Genomic DNA, 20482 nt, shown 5'->3' on the forward strand with positions numbered 1-20482 from the left:
GTAATTTATCATCTTTTTCTGCAAAGTAATGGTTCACTTTCTTTTCCCCAAGTGGACCTTGGATACTCTTCAGAAAAAGTAGTTGTTGAATATATGAAATTTAGTGATACATCTTATTTTATACTTCATAATTCTAATTGAAAACTACTAATAAAATGAAGAAAAACATGTAAGAGAGGAGCTGCAGGAATTTGATTTTGGAGGACAGTAAAGTATATGAGAATTACTGTAGTTGTGGTTTAAAAGAATTTACTCTGTTGAGTGATGGAAGAAGGCTTTGCTACAGCTGTACTCAGTAGGTAATCCTGGAAGAGAGGATTCCTTCAGATTCCTTCCAAATGAATGCTGTTTATCGCTATTAGAGATACTTTTTTTTGTCTGTACTCTGATAGTTCCTGACCTTGTCCTGGCTTTGTAAAACTGTGCAGATTGCTGTATTGATGTGCCATTGGGCCACATTGAAAAACTTGCCTCTTGCTATGATGCCAAATCTGTCACATTTCAAAACCTGTGAGTTGTAAGCACATCTTAGATTTGGTAGATTTGGTGTAGGAGTAGGAAACATTTGCTTGAAGTGCCAGCAAGCTCTGAATCTGGCTTCTTTCCTGGTCTTCTCCTATCAGTGGTGTTTCCACACTGCACCGTACACACCTTCCTGCAGTTGCCAGCATACTCTTCCTGCAGAGAGTGTCTTTACTTTAGAGTAGACTGTCTGAAAACTTCAGTGTCCACTGATGTGGTCCATCAAGTCATGAGAAAATTAGAAAAGGCAAAAATGTAACCATTTGTTATGAAAAATTGCTTTCTCTGTTGGGAGGTTTTTTTTTTGTTCTAGGTTGGTGATACCACAGGACTTAAGAGGTGCTTGCCTTGAGCATCATGGTGGAACCATCTGCATTACTATGGCTGAGGGCAGTGTTCACTTGCTATGAGAAGCTGCTGTGCAGTAAAGTAAAAAATGTGTAGTACTTGAGATCATAATGAAATTCTGTGATCATGTGTTAAACAAATTTTTATGCTATTGTTAGTATTTAATATTTTATGAACAGCTGTGCTATGCAGCAGGAGATACAGTGGTCCTTTTGCACAGTGGTCCTTTTGCACCCAGTTTTATATAAACCATGTTGAATAAAGGCAGTGTTATTTGAGTTTGCAGCCTGAAAAATATTTTAGTGAGGGTCTCTTGTGTGTCTCACAAAGACACTAATTTGCTTGGAAGGCATCTAACATCAGTGCCAACAGCACTGCATAGAGCACCCTTAACTGTACTGCTACAGGATCGCTAGCCTTTGTAAGTTGTTTCCCTGACCTCTGCTCTTCTGTCTCCCAGCAAAAGCCAAATCCAAGTGTGGTGCCACGTTCTTCCCCTGCGCCAGTGGGATCCACTGCATCATCGGCCGCTTCCGCTGCAACGGCTTCGAGGACTGTCCCGACGGCAGCGATGAGGAGAACTGCAGTAAGTGGGAGCCTGCGTGCAAGTGAGGGCACTGCTGCTTGTTGCAACTAATTGATGCTGCTTAGAAAGGAAACGCTCGGTAGCCTTCAGTTTCTGAATCAAATATTCTGTCATTTAGGACCCAGATGATCCTTGGCTTTTCACTTTGTGAAAATGAGTCTGCCTTTTTTTTTTTTGAGGTCCATCTCAGTCTTGTATATAATGGCTGTATGATACTTCAAGCCCCTGAAATGAGTTTTAAGCTGCATGTTTGCTTTGAACATGTTCTCTCTGTTCAAATGTAACTCAATTTGGACAAATATTAAATTTAATTCAAATGGTTCCATTTTTATTTGCCTGTTTCTTGTCATTGAAGAATATGATGTATTTGGTCATCAGCACATCTGGGTTTCTCTGCTTATACATGTTCTTAAACAACAAAAAAGCAAATAATGGCATATTTAGTGAAACAGGTTCTTGGAAGGAGAGGCAGGTTCTTGAAGCCAGACATGCCTGCCAATGCACAGCAGCAGGGAAATTGTAGCAGAGAGATGATTTGAAGTACTGCTTGTTTTGGGCTAAACCCTCTGCGTGTGGCTGCACAGATCCATTTGTATCTGTAAGTCTAGCAGGGATATGTCATAGCAGTAGGGAAAAGTTATGTTGAATCCAGCAGCTCTGTTGTTACTATCAAGAGCTGGTAAAAGCATGGGTCTCTAGGTGAAAGCTTGCAGCAAAATACTTGCTCATTCTCCTGTCAGACACATGCTGAGGTTTTGTTTTCAATGACTTTTAAAGGTCAGGAGGAGGACAACAGACAGCAGCTTTCAAAGATAACAAAAGGGGCAATCTTTAGAGTGATCTATCACTGTCTGTTTCATGGAGGACTTGCCTTTCTTGTTGGTGTTTGGTGTGCTTTCCCCCACAACATGAACCTCTCTTAAGGTGCCATCTTTTGTTGTCCTGGAGAGTCTGTGAGGACCGTGGCTGGGAGTCAGCACTTCCGTGGAGAAAGTGAAGCCAGAGAAGCATTGAAGGCTAAGGAAATGATTCTGGGTTACGCTGAACAAGTGGACTAAAAATAAGTTTTGACAAAACTGCTTTGAATATCCTTAAGGTGGTGGCTGACAAATGGCAGGTCTCAACTGAAGGTGCACCAGCTTATAGAGTTCACTAAGAATGACACAATTTCCCGTGAGCTTGTAGTGTGTAGCTCCAATGGGACCTTACAGCTGATGATAACGTGCTACTGACCTCCCCATTATTCTATGGCAGTGAGGCACTTGGTGTTTTGTAGCATGTCTAAATGTCTAGTTACTTCTTATGAAGAGGAACAGCCATGTAGGTTCTAAGGTGACCTGAAAAATCAATGTCCAAGTTTGCAGCAGTTTCAAACAAAAGGAGTTTTAGCACGTTTTTGCTAAACAATCTCTTGGGGAGCTGGAGAAATTTGGAGTGGTTGCTATTTATCCTGCAGGTTAAATGCAGGTCAGACTTTAAAGTTTTATTGATTTATTTATTTTTTAAAAACTTTAATGTAGCTTTTATTTTAAAGAAAAAAAATGGAAGTCAGTATTTGGAAACTGTAATTTGTTATTGTGGCAGAGAAGTGGTTTGAAGCACACGGGGCATCTAAGCAGCCTTTTTAAGATTTTCAGTTGGAAAGTTGCATTCTGTTTCAGTCACCCCATTACCCAAAACAGTTTGGAGTTCAGAGAAAAGTGTCAAAAAGTATTAAAGGACATAGATTGATTTATGAGTAGATTAAAAACAGCTAAATTATGCATATCTCAGCTAAGTGATGACTGTGTTGAAGGATATGGTTCTATATGACATATATGAAGGATACAAACATTGCTTCTTAAAAAGGAGTAGAAATTCAGTGAGAGGCTGAGAGATTTCAACATTGCAGTTGTATCAATTCAAAATAGTGAGGAGAATGGGGGAAGAGAATCAGACTTAAGTAAACCACTGCCTGGCAGTTCTCAGTCAGAATTGTTGTCTTATAGTATGAAACTTCAGCTAAACTGAGTATTCTCAGAGTGGGAATCAACAGGCAGTGTTTATGGTAGGCAGTTCTACCTTCCATATGTCTTCAGTGTGAGCAAATGTGGAACAGTGATCATGACTGAGCTCTCATGGAAATGAACAGAAGGCTTATCACAACTGTGGGTGGGCTAAATCTCTGCTAATTGTAATGAATCTTGCATAAATTAGAAGTTTCAGCTCTCCCTAGTTAGAGAGCCAGGGCTGGTTTGATTGCCAAGTTACTCCCACATACCCAGCAAGTTGACCAGCTGTTGAGTTGTGACCTGTGGTTGATGCTTATCAGCTATTTAAATGCCTGGGCAAGAGAATTCCTCATGAAAGGTTTTGCTTTCTCTTTTTGCAGCAGCAAATCCCTTGCTTTGCTCTACTGCCCGATTCCACTGTAAAAATGGTCTTTGCATTGATAAAAGCTTTGTGTGCGACAGTCAAAATAACTGCCAGGACAACAGCGATGAAGAAAGCTGCGAAAGCCCTCAAGGTAGGCACAGGGGTTTTGTTCTCTTCTGCAATACTACACCAACTCAACACAGAACAGGCTTGGCAGAAAATATGCTTCTATTGGCTTGCTCTGTGTTGGCTAGCACTGCAGATAGTGAGACTGAAATGTGTAGAGAGTGTGCACATGCATAGATTGCATTCTTAGTGCTCAGAAGAGTGATATCTTTTTCGGGTTAGTAAAAACACACTTTTGTAGGAAGTGCTTGTAATCTGTGATCCAGTGTTCACTGAAGTTGCTAGGAATCCATTTAGTACTTCTGTGAGATGGATTGGACCCGAGGGGATTGATAGTAAAACCTGAGTTGGAAGTAGATCTGTCTGTTTACTAGATGAGTAAATCTTGTATATGCTTAAAGCTATATAGATCTTCATTGCTCAGTTGCCTTATGAAAGACATGTTTAACTGCAGGACAATTCTACAGTGAAAGCATTTATTCCTACCCTTCCCCTGAAGACAGGGAAGAAAATTTTTATTTGAAAATTGTTGTGTATTGAGTCTTGGGAGAATCTCAAAACACAGTGCCATTTTTATTCTTTCTAACCTATTATATAAGTCCACAGGTAGTGCTTCTCAGTTTTGTTTTCTGTAACTTAATACCACAATATTTTATAAAACATCAAGTATGTATGAATGACTTGAGGTTAGCAAACAGTGTATATTGGACATCTGCTGCTGAACGTTTTAAGGTCTGAATTACTACCGAGAAACCAGAGATGAAAAAATACAGGAGGTGGTGGATATTTTCAGGGAGATGTGGTGTGCTTCAGTCTATAGAAAGTGGGACAGATGAAGAGAGATAAAGCAGCATATGAAGGAAGATGTAATTAGTGAAATTGAAGGAGAATTACTTTACTATCTACCTGCACTGATTAATTAATCCTTTGTGGAAAGTAAAATAATCCTGAGCTTAAGATGCTGATAAATATTCTTGACAACTCACAGAGGAGGAGGAAAAACACACAACAGCAATGCTAACAAAACAGAAGGGTTTATAGCAGTGGTGTGTGACAGTCTCTTCTGTGTCACACCTCTGCCTAACCTCTGAGCTCTTTCCTTGGCTCCATGTAAAGGTTGGAGGGGTCATCTTGGTAACTCTCGTGCGTGCTGAGCTGCCTCACAGCCTGGGAACAGAGCTGTGCTCAGATCAGAGCTTGGAGAGGGTCTGGCCTGCCCCTGCTCTCTGCCGGGAGCCAGACGAAAGGGCTGCCGAGGGCCTAGCGCGTGCCCAGGGCTGGACTGTGCTTCACTACAGCTCTAAGGCAGCCTAATCAGATTAATGTGGGTGGTAAGGTTTCTTTTGCTTTCTCTCTTTCTTTTTGTTTCTGGAGCTTAAAGCAGCAGTGCTGTTCTCCTAGGCTGGGATGACTGCTTCCTCTGCAGATTAATTGGCTGGATTGCCTCCAGGTTGTTTGTTGTCATGACAATCTGCTTTTGGAACTGTCAGGCTCAAGACAAGAAAAGAGCTGTATTTCATGAAGCTGTTACTTTGTCTTCTTATTTGGTCCTTCTGGAAATGTTAGATTAGTAAGAGGATAAGCAAAGTAATTCTGATTACGTGTGTGAAAGAGACCCGAACAAGGAACAAGGAGCTCTCTCCATTAGGACAAGAACAGCTATACTTGCGTGCCAATTTAAAAAAAAAAAAAAAAAGTCCTAGTATGGAGTTGGGAATGAGGAGTTCCCAAAGTGAAATGCTGGTTGTGGGGAGCCTGTGTAATTGGCTTTTCCCTTGGGCAGCTCAGAGCCTCTCTGAATGGTCGTTTTACCCTCTGTAAGTGGACAATGCATGGGTACCTGTCTTTCAAAGCCAGGATTAAAACAGCGTGATGTGTTCAACTTCCCATCTGAATATAAATGATTCCCCCTGGAGCTTGCAGCTATGGGTGTGTCTGTCCTGGCTTGCAAACACACTAACTGCTTTGTGTTAATTAGGAATTAGATGCTACTGTGGACAGTCTTTAATTTCTCACAATTCTTTCTACAGCAGATCTAATTACTGTAATTACAATGTATTCGTGTTAACGCAGTGGAATCCTGGTCACTCACTAGAACTCAAGTGCTCTGGGTACTCGGGGATGGACCAAGGCAAATCTGTAGGGTGTTATAAAATGAAGATAGAGGGTTTTCTTCCCACTGGCTGTTACAGTTCAGTGTAATTGAGTATACTCTGACATATGAGACTGTGCTTTTTTCTATCTGTAAATGTGTTGATTTAGAAGTCACTAAGCTTCTGAACCACTGTATGATAGTGTCGTTATCACCATTTAACAGATGGGAAAGAGAGGGCATAGATCAGCTAAAGGAAGTGCTCCCAGAGTGCCATCCTGGCTGGTAGGGAATATAGCTTCAGCTGTGCTTGTCTGCTTCAGGGGCATGTCATTAGACTTAATCAATGTTTGCAAACTGTTTTGAGATACTATGATAACATGGGAAATAGAAGTGTGAATTATTAATTGATACTTTGCTCTCCTTCTGCTCTTGGGTATACTGACAAGCTTTTTAAATTATCACCTCTTCCTGCTCTTCCATGAACTTCAAAGGCCTCCTTTATCCTGCTGTCTTTACTGCAAAGCTCCAGCAGCATATCAGTTTGCTTTGTGTCAGATACTCCTCCATGCATAAGGATCTTTTCAGTCAAGAAGGGTTGCTCTACAGACTAGGAAAACAGGAATGGTCCCCCTACTGAAAAACATTATTGACCCAACTTTGACATGGAACACTTCAAAATGTGCCATCCTCGATGAGTAACAGCTTTGCTAGCGTGCTGCAAATTGAGATGAACCTGAAGATGTGCATTTATAAAGATTAATTTTAGTCACAAATAAGAGCAGATTCATTTGAGAGGAGGGAGGGCCCCATGATTTAGTTGTGAAAATGAGACGAAGATCAAATTTTGGAGGACATTGCTGCCCTCCCTTCTCCTTACCACTCGTAACTGTGTGTTGTGTATTTTAGAAAGATTTGTATGTCATGAGGAAAGTGTCAGGTCTTTGACTTGCTGCCAATCTAGCAGCAAGTCAAAGACTTCTTCTTGAATTCCTCATAGAAGTTATCTGTAGTTCTTGTCACTGCCATGATAAACTTCAGAGCAATTTCCCACCCCAGCTATATTTTGGTCATCTCAGTTTTCCAGCAGTGAAGTAGCATTACAAAATATTTCCCTTAATCTGGAATGTGATGTATTCATCAAAGTATGTGCTTGAGTCTTGGGATTTGATGGAGGATATAAATGCTTGGATTATCCACACCAGTCAAATATATGAATAACTTCAGAGTTGTTCTTTCTAGGGTGTTACTCCAGGTTGAACGACACCAGCAGTGATTAGAAATTTCTGCTCCTGTTCTGTGATTAATTCATCTCAGCTGAGAAGAAAGTTCCTCTCCCACACACCCTTTTCTCCTATGTCTCTGTTTAGCTGACAGTGTTAATCTTAATCATTCATAGCATCTACTCTGGATGTACTCCTCAGGCCTCTCTGTTGCTGGGGGGATTTCCTGCTCTGTGACAGGCATCCACTCAATTGGAAAAGAATTACTCCTCCTCAGTATCTTCCAACAACCATGTAAATTTGTTCAGCTCTGGGACTGTGTTTAATTTCTTCTCTTAATTGGTTTGGGGTTTTTTTAATCTAAATGTGTCCTCACAGTGCTTATTTTCCTCCATCTATGTAACAAAAGCATACTGGGTAGTGTAATTCAAACCTGTTTTTCTTTCATGGCCCTTCTTTTCTTTCCTTTAAGTTGCTAAATACCTTTACTAGCTTTAACCCCGTTGCCTAGGAAAGGGAGTTTTATTGCTTCTAGTCTGTATTCACTCTGTCTGCTGCTGTAAAGAGAGGCTCTTGACTTCAGTAATATTCCTGAAATTCTAGCTCTGCAGTTGTTTGTAAACAGTACCATTATGATCAGGTTATAAACCAAATGTTTTGCAAGTGTTCAGAAGTTAATTCTTGTCCTGTGTATTTGGTAATGTCCACTGCTGTCCATGTGGATACCTCCTTTTTTTATTTTTTGCATATCTTTTCATTGAATTTGCATTAGGATTTTTATATACCCTGATATTCTAAAACAGATTTAGAAGCATACACAGCTTTAGAAGTCTCTGTTCTTTTCTTTGGGGCATTTAGAAATTGCTTATACAAAACTTGCATAGTAAAAATAAAAAATCTGACCTTGGGTCGAATAAGAGGAAAATCATTCAAAATGTTGACTTCGTAAAATGAATTTTTATGTGATAATATGAATTCTTTAATGATAATTTCTGTGGATTGAGTTATTGGCAAAGCTGGAAATGGGCTGCTGTAGAGGTAAGCACCAAGGCCATTGGTAATGTTTGCATGATTGAGTTGCAGTGCAAAGTGTGTTTTAGAACTAACAGCTAAGTGGAATAGATGTACTCTAAATTTCAGTGAAATACCACAGAACCTAATCTATGAAACATAAATAGCTCCCAGAATGTCCCACTCTGTACGGAGCTTGTAACCAGCCTTTGCACGTGGTAAATTGAAATTCTGAAATTCCCAAATGCTGTGGTATCACTTAAACATCCCAAGGCTTTGTAGTCTGATCTGTCTGTATACAGGATTTTATTGAGTCTCTCTGACTCATTATTGTCCCAGTCTGTAAACTGAAGCTCAGCTTGCAATTATTGTGCATAATGTTAGCCCGGATTCAGCCTGTAGCAGGAATTTAATACTCAGAGGCAAACTGAATAGAAGCAGAAACATAAGGAAGGATACAGATAAAATGTCACTGAATGTTTTATTAAGTGAAGGCTTTGCCTGACCATGTTTAGCTCTCTAATATCCTTATTTTGTAATAATTGCTAGATGGAAATGGTTTTGTTAGCTGTGATTTTTTTCTTTCCTATGTTCCTCCATTCCCTGAATCTATGCTTCCTCTTCTTCCCTTTTTTCCCCTCAAAAGATTATTTATTTGAGAGGGTTCTTGTCAAGAAAAAAAATGGATCCATCTGCATGGGGACTTACAGGTAAGGTGAGCTACAGGAGGCAGGTGTTCCTGTAGTTGGTACTGACCTTTCAGGTGACTGATTAGTTCATCTCTGTGTTAATTGGACTCTGTGGTCTGTGCTGCCTCCCAAGGCAGGCCATCATTTTTAAAATGGATTGTTGATCACTTGGCAAGAACAGCTGATAGTAACCCAGGCATTACTGTAGATGAGCCCAGACTCATTCAGAAACATGGTATCTTCTGAGTGGGACCAAGAGAGGAACTCTTACTTCGTTGTGCATGGTCGCTTTGGAATTAAAGCAGTTTGAAATAGATGTGGGGATCTCGGGGAGAGGTCCAGACAGCTGGTACAAGTGGATCTGAGTTGCTGTCTCTCAGCTCCCTGAGCTTGTGAGTATGACAAGATTTTGTTGCAGAACTCGCAGTGTAGCTGAGGACTGTAGCTGAAGAATAGTCTCCTTGTAGACTAGCATGTTGCTTTTACAGGCCTGTCATTTGGGCAGAATAATAAAAGACATGCTGCTAAAATGTTATGCTGCCCCTGTTTGGAGGGCAGATGTTCTGTTGAACCGTAGTGTGGCAGTAGACAAACAATGGCTTCAAGTCTTCAGATGAACAACAAACTTACTTTAAAAGGTGTTTCTGCATCTGGGAGGTGTCCAGACTCTTCACCTACTCTCCTGCTCTCCTCACCTTTGATATCTTCAAGCTCAGAGTTACCAGCAGATGACTTGACTGCTGTGAAAATCAGTTTTATCATCTAGGTCAGATCTTGGATGGAATGTCACTGGCAGTTACCATGTTTAGCAACAGCTTTATCAGGGATAATAGGGAAGAAAAATAGGATCTGGCAACAATCATCTTGACCTGAAAGGTCAAGGTCAATTGAAGGTCTTACTACCTTCAATTACTTGAAGGTAGTAAGGAGAGAGAACTACCATTGTGCCTCCAGCTTGTGTTAAGTATGTTCTGTAGACAGATGTACTTCAGGATCCCTCAAGGCACAGCTCACTCCCATCATGGAAGTGCTGGTCTCACTGGAGTGCCTCATTGCACTTCTATTGTAACACCATGATTTTCAATTTTGGTTGGTTGGTTGTTGTTGCTGGAACTGAAATTGCAGTTCTCAGGCTACTTACAAAAACAGGAGGTGCGGGGATACTTTTCTTTCATCAAGTGGCTGATGAGAAGAGCTGGGAACTGAGCCTGAAAAGGCACGGGCTCTTCTCACCTGTGCAGAGATGAAATGTGAGCTCTGAATGCTTGTGTCCAGATATTCTTACCTTCACTTTGTGGCATTTATGTCTAATTAAAACTTCCAGAAAGAGGTGATGACATGGATATCCAGTTTCATTGCCTGTGCTTCAAAACTTCAAAAACAGATTGTAAAATGTTACACTTGAGGAAGACAAGTGTGAAATAAAAGACATTCTTTTTCCCCATTGATCTTGAGGCTCATTAAATTATCTCTTGTGCTCTCATTAGTAAAAATAAATAAATTCCTCTGAAATACATTTTCCCACAAGTTTGCAACATCAAGTTGGTGTTTGAAATACATTGTATGTATTGACATGTCATGCCATGCCCTGGCTGCTGAATTGCATTAACTTTTCATTTGTGTCAGTGTAATTTAATTGTGCAAAAGGCTCCTGTTGCTGGACTGTAGGTGCCAGACCCAAATCTTTTTGCTAGTCACTGGAGGGAATCCAAATAAAAGGCACAGATGTTAATCTTTGACTTGCTGTGAAACAAAATCAGTTCTAGGTAAAGTGACCAAGTGCATTTTCTACAGTTACTGTAGAAAATGATTATAGCGTTTAAATATAAAATGAAGCCTTCTGTTAGTGCAGTTTCAGTACAGGGACAGTCTGGTTTTTGTTGGAAAATAGGAGTTGTCATAGCAAAAATGTGCCATGGAAGAGCATCAACAAACGTTTCTTGGGGTAAGTACTGAAGAGACACTTGCTAGCAGAGTGGGAGTTAGCTTGGCTATGTCTTTTGTTTCAGTTCTAACCCTCATTCATCAGACTGGCCTGCCCCAACCTGTAATTCTACTTTCTAGCTCAGCTGGGATCTGGTCTGCATGGCTCTCCCACCAGGTCTGGCCCCATCAACCCTGCACTTTTAGCTAAACCTTGCTGTTTAGTCTGATAATTGACATTAATCTCAGGTAAGTTAATGCTTTAGCCTAAATCTAGCTTTGAGACCTGTGTGCATTTAACCAGATCAGCAAAAAGTGTGAGGTTAATTTATGCTTCAGTGCCTTTGTTAATCTTGGTCTGGCATTGTCATGTCTGTAACCATTGGTTAGAAATGATTTCCCAAGATGAATTATTGAGGAAGGTGGCTGCATTCAGCAGTTAGCACTGGACTTGGCTAGGGAGCACCACTGTCCCTTTCTTTTTAGGAGCTGGACTGCATTTTTTGTGCAGCAGTGGCATTGGGAAGAGGACCAGTTTTGTTGCATACACCTGTGTGTGGGGGGGAAAAACAGATCTCAGCTACTTGAGTGTCAGACTTCGGGGTAGGGTTTTTTATTTCGGTTTGATTTTTTCCACCTGCAGCTGCCAACAGTAAAGTTGGAAGATGGGGCTCCTAAAATGTCAGGCTGCAACTCTGTCCCCAGCTGTAACTAGTTTTGCATGTGGTTAAAATCTGTATCTTTTTTTATAACATTAGTTATATCTGGGAATAATTTGTGGCATGTGAGCTCTGTCAAAGCTTTTGTGTGTGCTCTTACAGAAAGCTAAAGCCACAAGCAGAGCCAACATGGCCAGGTGTAAAAGGGTCTCCATTCAGATTATGAGCAGTTTAGTACATAGCCAGTTATGTGACTGACCTAAAGCAGTGTGCTTTCAGTGTAGACAGTCCCCTAGAGCAGGGTTACCAAGCTCTGCTGAGAAGTTTTACTGACAAGAATAAGTGCAGTGACTCCAAGTCAGCCAAACGTCCCTTTAGCTAGAATCTGTGTTGCTACAATGCACTTGGTTCATAGGAAGGAGAGCAGGTGGAGCAGGCAGGACATCACCCCAGAAATGTAGGTGATCCCATGAGTGCAGGACCTCAACAGGCCTTGGCAGTTTGTGTCTATTACTTTGGGAAATCCTTATTTAGGGTAATTCTTGTTTTTCTCTAAGTGGTTTCACTTCACTGTGCTAACATAGCTACAGTTTTATTCTGCCTTACAGAAAATAGGATTTTATGTCATCCTGTAGGACAAATAAAGGTATGGAAAACTGAATTGTGGGGGATACCAAATCACTGAGGTGGTATTAGTGTCAAAGTGTATCTACCAGACCTTGCTGATCTTCATGCCCACTCCTTCTGAATGCTGGTCCCAGCCAGGTCAGTGGAAACATTTACTTCACTCAGCTGAAGCTAAAGGCCTTTGTTTCTTTATTGTAGATCACACTTAAGTTGTATTCACTGTGAAGCACAAATTGCCTGAGGATGACTTTAAAGCCCAAGCGAGTTGCCAGCTGGGGTTCCAGGGAAAGGTATTTCATACTGCCTGATCTAAAACTAGCAAATGAAACTTAATAAGTGGATTATCATGAAAAAGGAAGTTTCTTGCCAGGCATTAGATTAAGCTGAGATTCATCCTCAGCCAAGCATTTCAGTACCTGTAAATGTGTGAAGAATGAGGCTGTTGAATTCTAGATTTTCCTTCTTTGCTGTTCTTGCATTAAAACTTGTGTCCCAGACTGTGATCAGGCTTCCTAGCAAAGCTGGGAGCTGCAGTGGATTTTTATCTGTGTGCTGAAAATTGTGCAGTGATGGGAGACATCACACCAGTATTTAGTCTCCATGCTGTTCCCTGAGCTGCTGAAGTAACTCATGCTCCCATCACACATTACCAGATTTTTGGTGCTAATTTGCTGTAAAGCATTGTGTTAAAAAATCCATATTAATGAGGGATGTTAAAACATAAAGTAATTATATGGTTTTCAATTACATAAACATCAACATGCAATGTGAATTAGAAGCTGAATAATTAATTTTCTGTTTATTTGTAGTATAGAGACTGTGTAAACAGTGAAACCTGGAGAATGAGCAGGGGGAGGAGTGTGAAGGTTATGGTGCCATAAAATGCTTTTAGCATCTCTGTTGAAGTTCAGTTAAGATGCCAGAACAAGTGTGGGCTATTAAGGGAGGTCACAACCTGCTGAGTGGGAAGCATTGGGTTCAGAACTCCTGTTGATGTGTATGCTCTATGATTAAATAGTGTTTCCATTAACAAGGTTGAAGGCAGGGACACTTGGGAATGTCTGTTCATATGTCCTGAGCACAGAGGTGGCAGCAGCTGCAGCCGTCTGATGCTCACTGCCACAGGTATGGTACATAACCTTGGGCAGTTTGGGTTGTGTGCCTCATTTCTGTTTTGCATGGGAAAAATACTAAACTTTTAACTTTTGAAAGGTGTGTAAAAGATTAGTAAGTCATTTGAAGAAAATAAATATGATTAATCATTTCTGAATATTGTCGGTCACCTGTGGTGCACCAGCGGTCACTGTGGGGTCTGGTCATTGGTGCTGAAGTACATCCTCTGAGGCTTCAAAGCTTCATTTATTCTAACAGCATTATTGCACTCCAGTAAATGCAATGATTATCAAGTTCTTAAGTGGAAATGATTTTGAGGATCTGGTGTTTTTCTTAAGAGGTTAGGAAATGTGTTACACTGCACTAAAACCTGTGGGAATTAAGAACTAACTTGTTCCATTTGTTCAGGTGTTTTTTTGTAGATTGTCATTTCCCTTTGCCTCCTTCATGCTGAATAGCGAGCAAAATACCAACCTTGATTTAGTGATGGCAGTCAGGAAAACACTTTTAGACTTTTTGAGGTGTTTTTTCCCTGGCAAATAGTGCTTATAGTTCTCTAAGAACCATAGAGAACAGAAGACTAAGGACTGTGTTGCAGCACAAGTTCTAGACCTCAGAGGTTTTCTGAACTAAAACTTGAATTTGAACTGTTCTGTTAGTCATCTGTCAAGTCCATGCTGGCTAGAGCCTGGCTGACTGGTTTGTGAGGATGTGGTTTGGAGTTAGTTGGAGGGAAAGGGAACGTTATGTGCAATTAAAATAGAAGGTCTGCAAGGTATCTTGTGCTTATACTTGTAAGAAAGTTCTTACAAGTTTCTTCTTGTAAGAAAGTTCCCCATAGTTATGGGAATACTGTATGGGAATATTGTATGGGTCCTTACAGTAAGTGACCATCAAACTTAATTCTCTTTTTTCATACTCTAGAATTACAAAACAGTAAGTATGTGACTTCAGCAATGCAATTCTGTGAGGGAAGTTGTATCCTTGCTTAGAAACTGGTCAACTCTAATCAACCACAAAAAGGGGGATGAGAAGACGATATGTTCCATTCAAAACTGAGCAAATGGCAGGTTGATTTTCTTTGTTGTTTTTACTTGCTGTTAAAGCTGAATTTGTCTGATCAGATTGGAATAGGTGTGTTGGGGACAGGTGCTATAGAGAGGTTCTTCAGAGGTGGGCTCAGACAGCAGGGGGGCTACAGCAGCAATGAGAGGATGGAAGCAGCTGTTGTGACCAAAGATGAGGCCTGGTGGCAGTGAGCAGAACTTACTGTGCAAATAGCAGCTGCACATCACAGGTAGAGGCTTAAACCATGCTCTTACTATTTTTGTTTTTAATTGCATTTTAGGAAAGGGTCAGGTGGCCATGGTTTTGTCAATTGCTATTGTGTGGGAGGCAGCTCATATAATTAAGACTGAGGTGGTAGCAACCTGCTGTTGATATGCACACATGATCAGTTTTGTGATGCATTAGCTGCCAAGGTTTACAATCCTGAGCCCAAATTCTTGCTTTTTTCATTGAGTTCACAGCCCAAGTGTAGTTGAAACACTGAGTGTTTGTAGAAGCCACTGCTGGCCTCTCCTTTGTTTTCCAGACTACCTTTTGCACCTCTTGATATGTAAATCCCAGCTGATGGTTAGTTGGCAGCCATATGAGATCAGATTCTAGCCATGACTGATAATTGCAAGAAAATATTCAGGGAGTGCCTTCCTGGCCAAGGTGGATGTAATTCAAGACTCTGGATGTGGAGGAGCCTGGCTGGAAGTGCCTGAGGAAACGTGCAGACGTGGTGTTGTGAGCCCACATTTTGGAGACAGATCCCAGCAGATGCCTCTGCAAGCTGTATGACCTGTCTGAGGTGGAAACCAAGCACATGGAAAAACTCTGTGCAATGAGTTAACCTTTGAATAATGAATTTCCCAGCAAGGTACCGCAGTGCTTTTGGTTTCTGTCTTTCTTACCTGTACATCAGCAATACAGTCAATATTTCCAGAAAGTCTGGTGTAAATACAGAGTAGAAGAAACATACTGAACCTGTTTTTCCTGTTTCTCTGTTCTCTCATTCATCATTTCACCCTCACCATATTCTCTGCTTTCTATTATTAGAAAAACTCTTCAAGTAAAGAAATCAAGTCAAATTTGGTGCTGCTTCCTCCCCTACCCCCTTTTTTTTTTTTTTAATTGCCTGCTTTCCTAGAAGGCATCAGGGGTTTTTCCTCACTTTGTTTCTGTTTGTTTGCTTTGGTTTTTTTCTGTCTTCAGATTTTGCATCTTGCTCTTTTGTCATGTGTTTGTTTTTGGCTTTTCTGGATGAGTCAGACCAGGGGAACTCTGCACTAAGCCATATCCAGACTTCACACTACCACCTCGAGTTAAAACATCACAAAGTTTTGTTGCCCTGTTCAGGTAAATCTCCTACACGATCATTGTTCTCCTATTTTAGTATCACCTTGTAGGGGCAGGAGATCATCTAGGCTTAAAACATAAACAAAAAAAAGAAAACCCTCAAAACCCACAGGCAAGAGGAATCACGCATCTCCCTGAGAGGACTGGGTATATGTTCCTTTCAGTTCCATCTCTGGACCACATCTTTTCTCTCCAATGCAATTGCCAGATAGTGGCCTTCTACAAGAACATTGCCAGCTGGCAGTAGTCACAGCAGTCATGTGTTTCTTTCAGCAGAGATTGAATGTAAATTTGGTGATGTCTGAGTTCACAATCAGGTGAGAAAAGGAGTCAGTTTCTGCTCTGGTTGTGCTATAGCTGTTAGAGCAGGAATTTCCTTTCTGCCTTTTTTTACCATATTATTTGTACTGCTTATATTTTATGGCCATGATTTATAACATATGTCACGAGTTTCTCTGATGCTGCTAGCAGTTCCCTGCCTGTGGTTTGCTAGGTGGGGGCAGTGTCCTGATGCTTTTGACATGAGGTGTGTTTGTTGGCTGCAGTACCTTCCATTGGACACCGGAACCAAGCTCGTGCAGTGGAAGGAGGTGGTGAGGGGAGTGTCATGAAAGAAGTTACTGCATGAAACATCTGCTGGAGGAGGCAGTTTCCACAAGAACTGGATTAATAGTCCTCTTCTGGAGTGTTAGTTGGGGGCAAGCCTTTGGCCAACCCCAGCCATGTGCAGGACACAGCAGCAAACGTGGCTTTGCAGAGGCTGGGGTGCAGAGCAGGAACTGTTGCCTGCTCATATATTAAAAGGGAGGAGGGGGAGGAAGCCTTTGCAGCTGGGTTGAGTGCAGGCTGCTGCCAGCAGTTGTCTAGTGCTGTGAGCTCTGTGATTGATGCTTCAGAGAAGAATCTCTCCTGGCTTTTTTCAACCACAAGTTTTTGTCATGTGTAACAGGGTGGAGTTCTCTGCTGTGTTCTTCCCCAAGTTTTTCATTTGTGAGAGATAGGGGAGGGAAAAAAACTAATCAGCCTTCTTCAATTTGTTCCTTTCCAGGGGCTGCAGGACTGCCTCTCCAAAACCATTACTTTACTCTTATGGCCTCTGGAATTGCAATCACATCATATTCTGTCTCTTCTCCTGATAGTTAGGACAGGCTTCATTGGCTTTTTCCTTTTTCTTTCTTTTCTTTTCCATACTCTTTTCCCTTCTATTTTTACTATGCAGTGAGAAAGCCAAAGAAAAGAAGAGGGTGCTACACACCTCTGCCCTTTTCACATAGAGAAAGGAACGTGTCTTTCATGTGTGCTATAGCTCTGTCTCAACAAGAAAGCACAAAATTATGAAGTGGATTTTTTTCCAAAACATACGCTTAGATGCACAAGTAAGGTCAACTTCTAGTAGGTTCTGTACTCTTAGGCAAATTTGAAAAGTTCACCCTTTTATATAACGTCGATGTGGGTTTTCTTTAAAGGACATAAATAATGAAGCACCAAAGATAACTTAATACAAGCAAGGCCTCTCCCTGCTTGAAAGAATGCTGACTGGAGCAGATATCACAGAGTCCTTATTTCCACTTACTTCCTTGTTAGAGGCTTCGAAAAGGATCACCATATCTTGACAATTCAGTTTGCTCTGGCCTGTACCACTCTGCTATGCTTTGTTCAGTCTAAGTTTCAAGGCCTCAGGCTGGGAGGATTTAATTACTGTTTCTGGGGGATTATTTTAACTGCAGCTTCCACAGGTTTTCCTGTTCTAACTTCACTTCTGCTCTAAAGCCAAGGAAAATTCAAGTGTTACATAGCCTATGTGGTTTCAGGGCCTCTGCAAACCTGCATTGCAGCAGTGCAGAATGACTCCTAACTTTTACCTTTCCTTTGTCTTTTGCATCCAGAACAAACTCTCTAAATCTTTGATTTCCTGAAGAGGTTTGCCCTACACTGGGCTGCTTCCACTCTTTCTGTGAGCTGTACATTAAATGTACTTCCTGCTTTTAATGAACACTCCATCCCAGCTGCATTTTTTTATTAAGGTCTTGTGGAGCAGTTCTTGCTGAGTCTTGCTAAATAACTCTTGAAAGAAGATTCTCATTGTCCAGAGGTAGGATCATGTAGCGCTGAGCTTGTCTTTTAGCTTGTTACTTTTCCAGTGATTAAATCAGTTGCATTTAGGCCCATTCTGTCGTTGGGAAGTTATTAAGTTGCTGCCCTGTGGCTTCATCTTCAAGCATCCACCTTTCTGTTGACGTTTTGTACATGGTTCAGCCTGGCCTGATCTCATTCTGTCCTCTGCATTCTATCTGAGTTTTGTTTTTTTTCCCTGCAAGTCTTACGTGTTTGCATAGGTGCTTCATTTCAGAGGCATGCAGGAGGGATACAGATGTTATGACTTAATTATACTGTTTGGGCTTTTTTGATCTCTGGAACTCAAAACAATGGTCAAACAAGGATTCTCTTTCATTTTTCTTGGCACTAATTTCTCTCTCTCTCATGGATGGAAGTGACTGAAGTTGATGTTCAGAGTCAGTGACTGGTAAATCACATGAATCCATCGTCAATCCAGCTGAATTTATTACCTATTTATGTTTTTGCTGGATCTCAGTTTCTAAACCTTACTTCTGCCCTACATAGTTTACATTTGGTATTGCATGAAACATCCAGAAAACAGATCTGGTTAGGAGACCTTCCATGGGAGAGTAGAAGGAGAAGAGGAAGAAAATAATAGAAACTATCAGAGGGAGGAATTCAGGGAGGTAGAAAGAGAGATCACTTTGGCCTTAATAGTGAAGTCTATGAGTCCTACCTTTTATTTCTTCCAGCCCACCAGTATCTCTTCAAATTTCCAGTTGTTGCTGCTGCTTGTTAAAATCTGTTCTCCTGTCATTCCTTGCTCCATCTTGCATTAATTCTCTGGCAGTGCAGTATTAGTGCCTGTCTCACCACTGCTAGTGAAAATCCTTTTCTTTGCCCATCAGGCAGAGTGTCTGGAAGGGCAGGTAGATGTTCAGTGGTCTTCTATTGCTGGGACAGGGGTGTTGTGCTGAAATGAGGGAGTACATTACCCAGTGCAAAACACAAAAAGGAGGGTTATTGCTTGTTATGGTTATTCTGAGGGCACTCTCCTCTCTCTAACTGGGGAAAATTCTCTGGTGTCTCCCACACCAGCTTATTTGGCATTTTCTGGTGAGTCCGAAGGGGATGCTGACTGTTGTACAGTGTCTCTTAGTGACATGAGAAACTCTAGGTTTTTCTGCTGGGCCTTGTGGGCTTGGCAGTTTGGTGTCACCCTTCCCCTGGGCAGTTTCCCACCTCTGGTGATAAATGGTGTGGGGTACTGCTGCTGTTTGGCTGATGTGGCTTTCGTTCTGTTGGTGGAGAAGTAGTAGTGGGAAAGGTGCAAAAATAGATGTAAGTGGAAGACGAGGTCCTTTACCACTATGAATGTAGGAAAGGAGAGGGAGAAGTCTGTTCTCTGGCACTAAAGCGTGAGTGGGAGCATTTTCAGAAGAGATTATCAACCTCTCTTTTCCCTCTTGATTTCATGGTGCACCTCAGCCATCTGTTCTGTCAGCCCTGGAGAAAGCTGCTGCTTTCCCTAGTTTCACTTGCTTAACCAAGGTTGTGAAGGTTCATTCTTTGCAAGGACAAAACTCCTGTCTGTTGTCATTTAAAAGCATTTACTGTTATGAATTACGATGCCACTTATGTTCTACCCAAGTGGGCTTTAAATGAAGCACAGGTTTGGTTCACTGAGGTACAGCTGTCACTGCAGGAGGAGCCCTTAGTGTTGGTGTAGTTCTCATTCCTACAGGAGAATTTCCCACTCTACAGACTCACCATCATTTCTTACAACTTACCACTGCATGTTTAAAAGGCTTCTAAATGGGCTTCCAAAGCTCAGGTTTTTCAGTTTGTCTTTTGTTAGGTACATCCTACTGTCAGCTTTTGCTTGCAAACTACCAGTAGCTAAATTCATTACAAGGGCTTGCTCAGAAGAGACATGTTCACAGAAGTTCAGAAGGCAAAGTGGGAGTCCTTAGAGCTTGCACAGAACTGCTTTGCTCTCTATGAACACTTGGTCCCGCACTAGTGGCACTTCTGGTTTTTTTTTTTCACTTTCCAGAGGAATTGCATTGAGGGTGATGGGGCACAGACTAAGGGAAGTTGTAATCTGGGTACTGTGAAAAATGCCAATAAATTGCAAATCACTTTAAATACAGGACTGTATTTCAGTGAGGATCTTGTGCTTTCATCTGAGACAAAGCCTTGAATTGTGAATCTTTTAACATGGTGGTGTGGCAGTCTTCCTGATAAAAGTGATCATTTAACTTGCTGAATTCCTATTTCTACTGTTGGCAGTAGCTTTTTGATTCCTTTTCTTCCTGTCTTGCACTGTCACAGGCATCTCAGGAAACTCATTTAGCCTAATCCTGTGTTTGACTCATGAGACCCAATGAGCTAATAGCTTGAGAAGAAATTGCTGTAGCAATTGCATTCATAAATACCATGAACAGCCTCCTTAAAGTAGTGTTTGATTACTTGAGACAAAGCTTTCAAAACATTAAAACAGTCTGAAATAATCACTTGGCTAAAGCAATAACATTCTGTAGATGCATTTCATTTTTCACAACCCTCATTTATTTCCCTTTTCAGAAAATGGACAAGAAGCCTGTATTAAAAAGTAATTAAATCTGCAACCCAAGCAAGACACAGAAAATTCAAAATCTAATGCTAATGCAGTGTTTTCATTTTGCAGATGACTGTTGCCCACTCACATGCACACAAGTATGCACATCATTAACACTGACAAA

The 20482-nt window shown here is 41.2% G+C and overlaps 1 protein-coding gene across 4 annotated transcripts in view; it reads left to right on the forward strand.

Moving 5' to 3' along the window:
• LDLRAD3 (low density lipoprotein receptor class A domain containing 3) overlaps positions 1 to 20482 on the forward strand; it is a 106541-nt gene that overhangs the window by 51040 nt on the left and 35019 nt on the right. For all 4 annotated transcript variants that reach the window (XM_063398323.1, XM_063398324.1, XM_063398325.1 and 1 more), the window contains exons 3-4: positions 1331 to 1456; positions 3828 to 3962. In XM_063398323.1, coding sequence (XP_063254393.1) covers positions 1331 to 1456; positions 3828 to 3962 — 261 coding nt within the window. The remainder of the gene's footprint in view (positions 1 to 1330; positions 1457 to 3827; positions 3963 to 20482) is intronic.

Source organism: Prinia subflava, chromosome 5 (genome assembly GCF_021018805.1).
Source record: "Prinia subflava isolate CZ2003 ecotype Zambia chromosome 5, Cam_Psub_1.2, whole genome shotgun sequence".
Classification (NCBI taxonomy): Eukaryota; Metazoa; Chordata; class Aves; order Passeriformes; family Cisticolidae; genus Prinia; species Prinia subflava.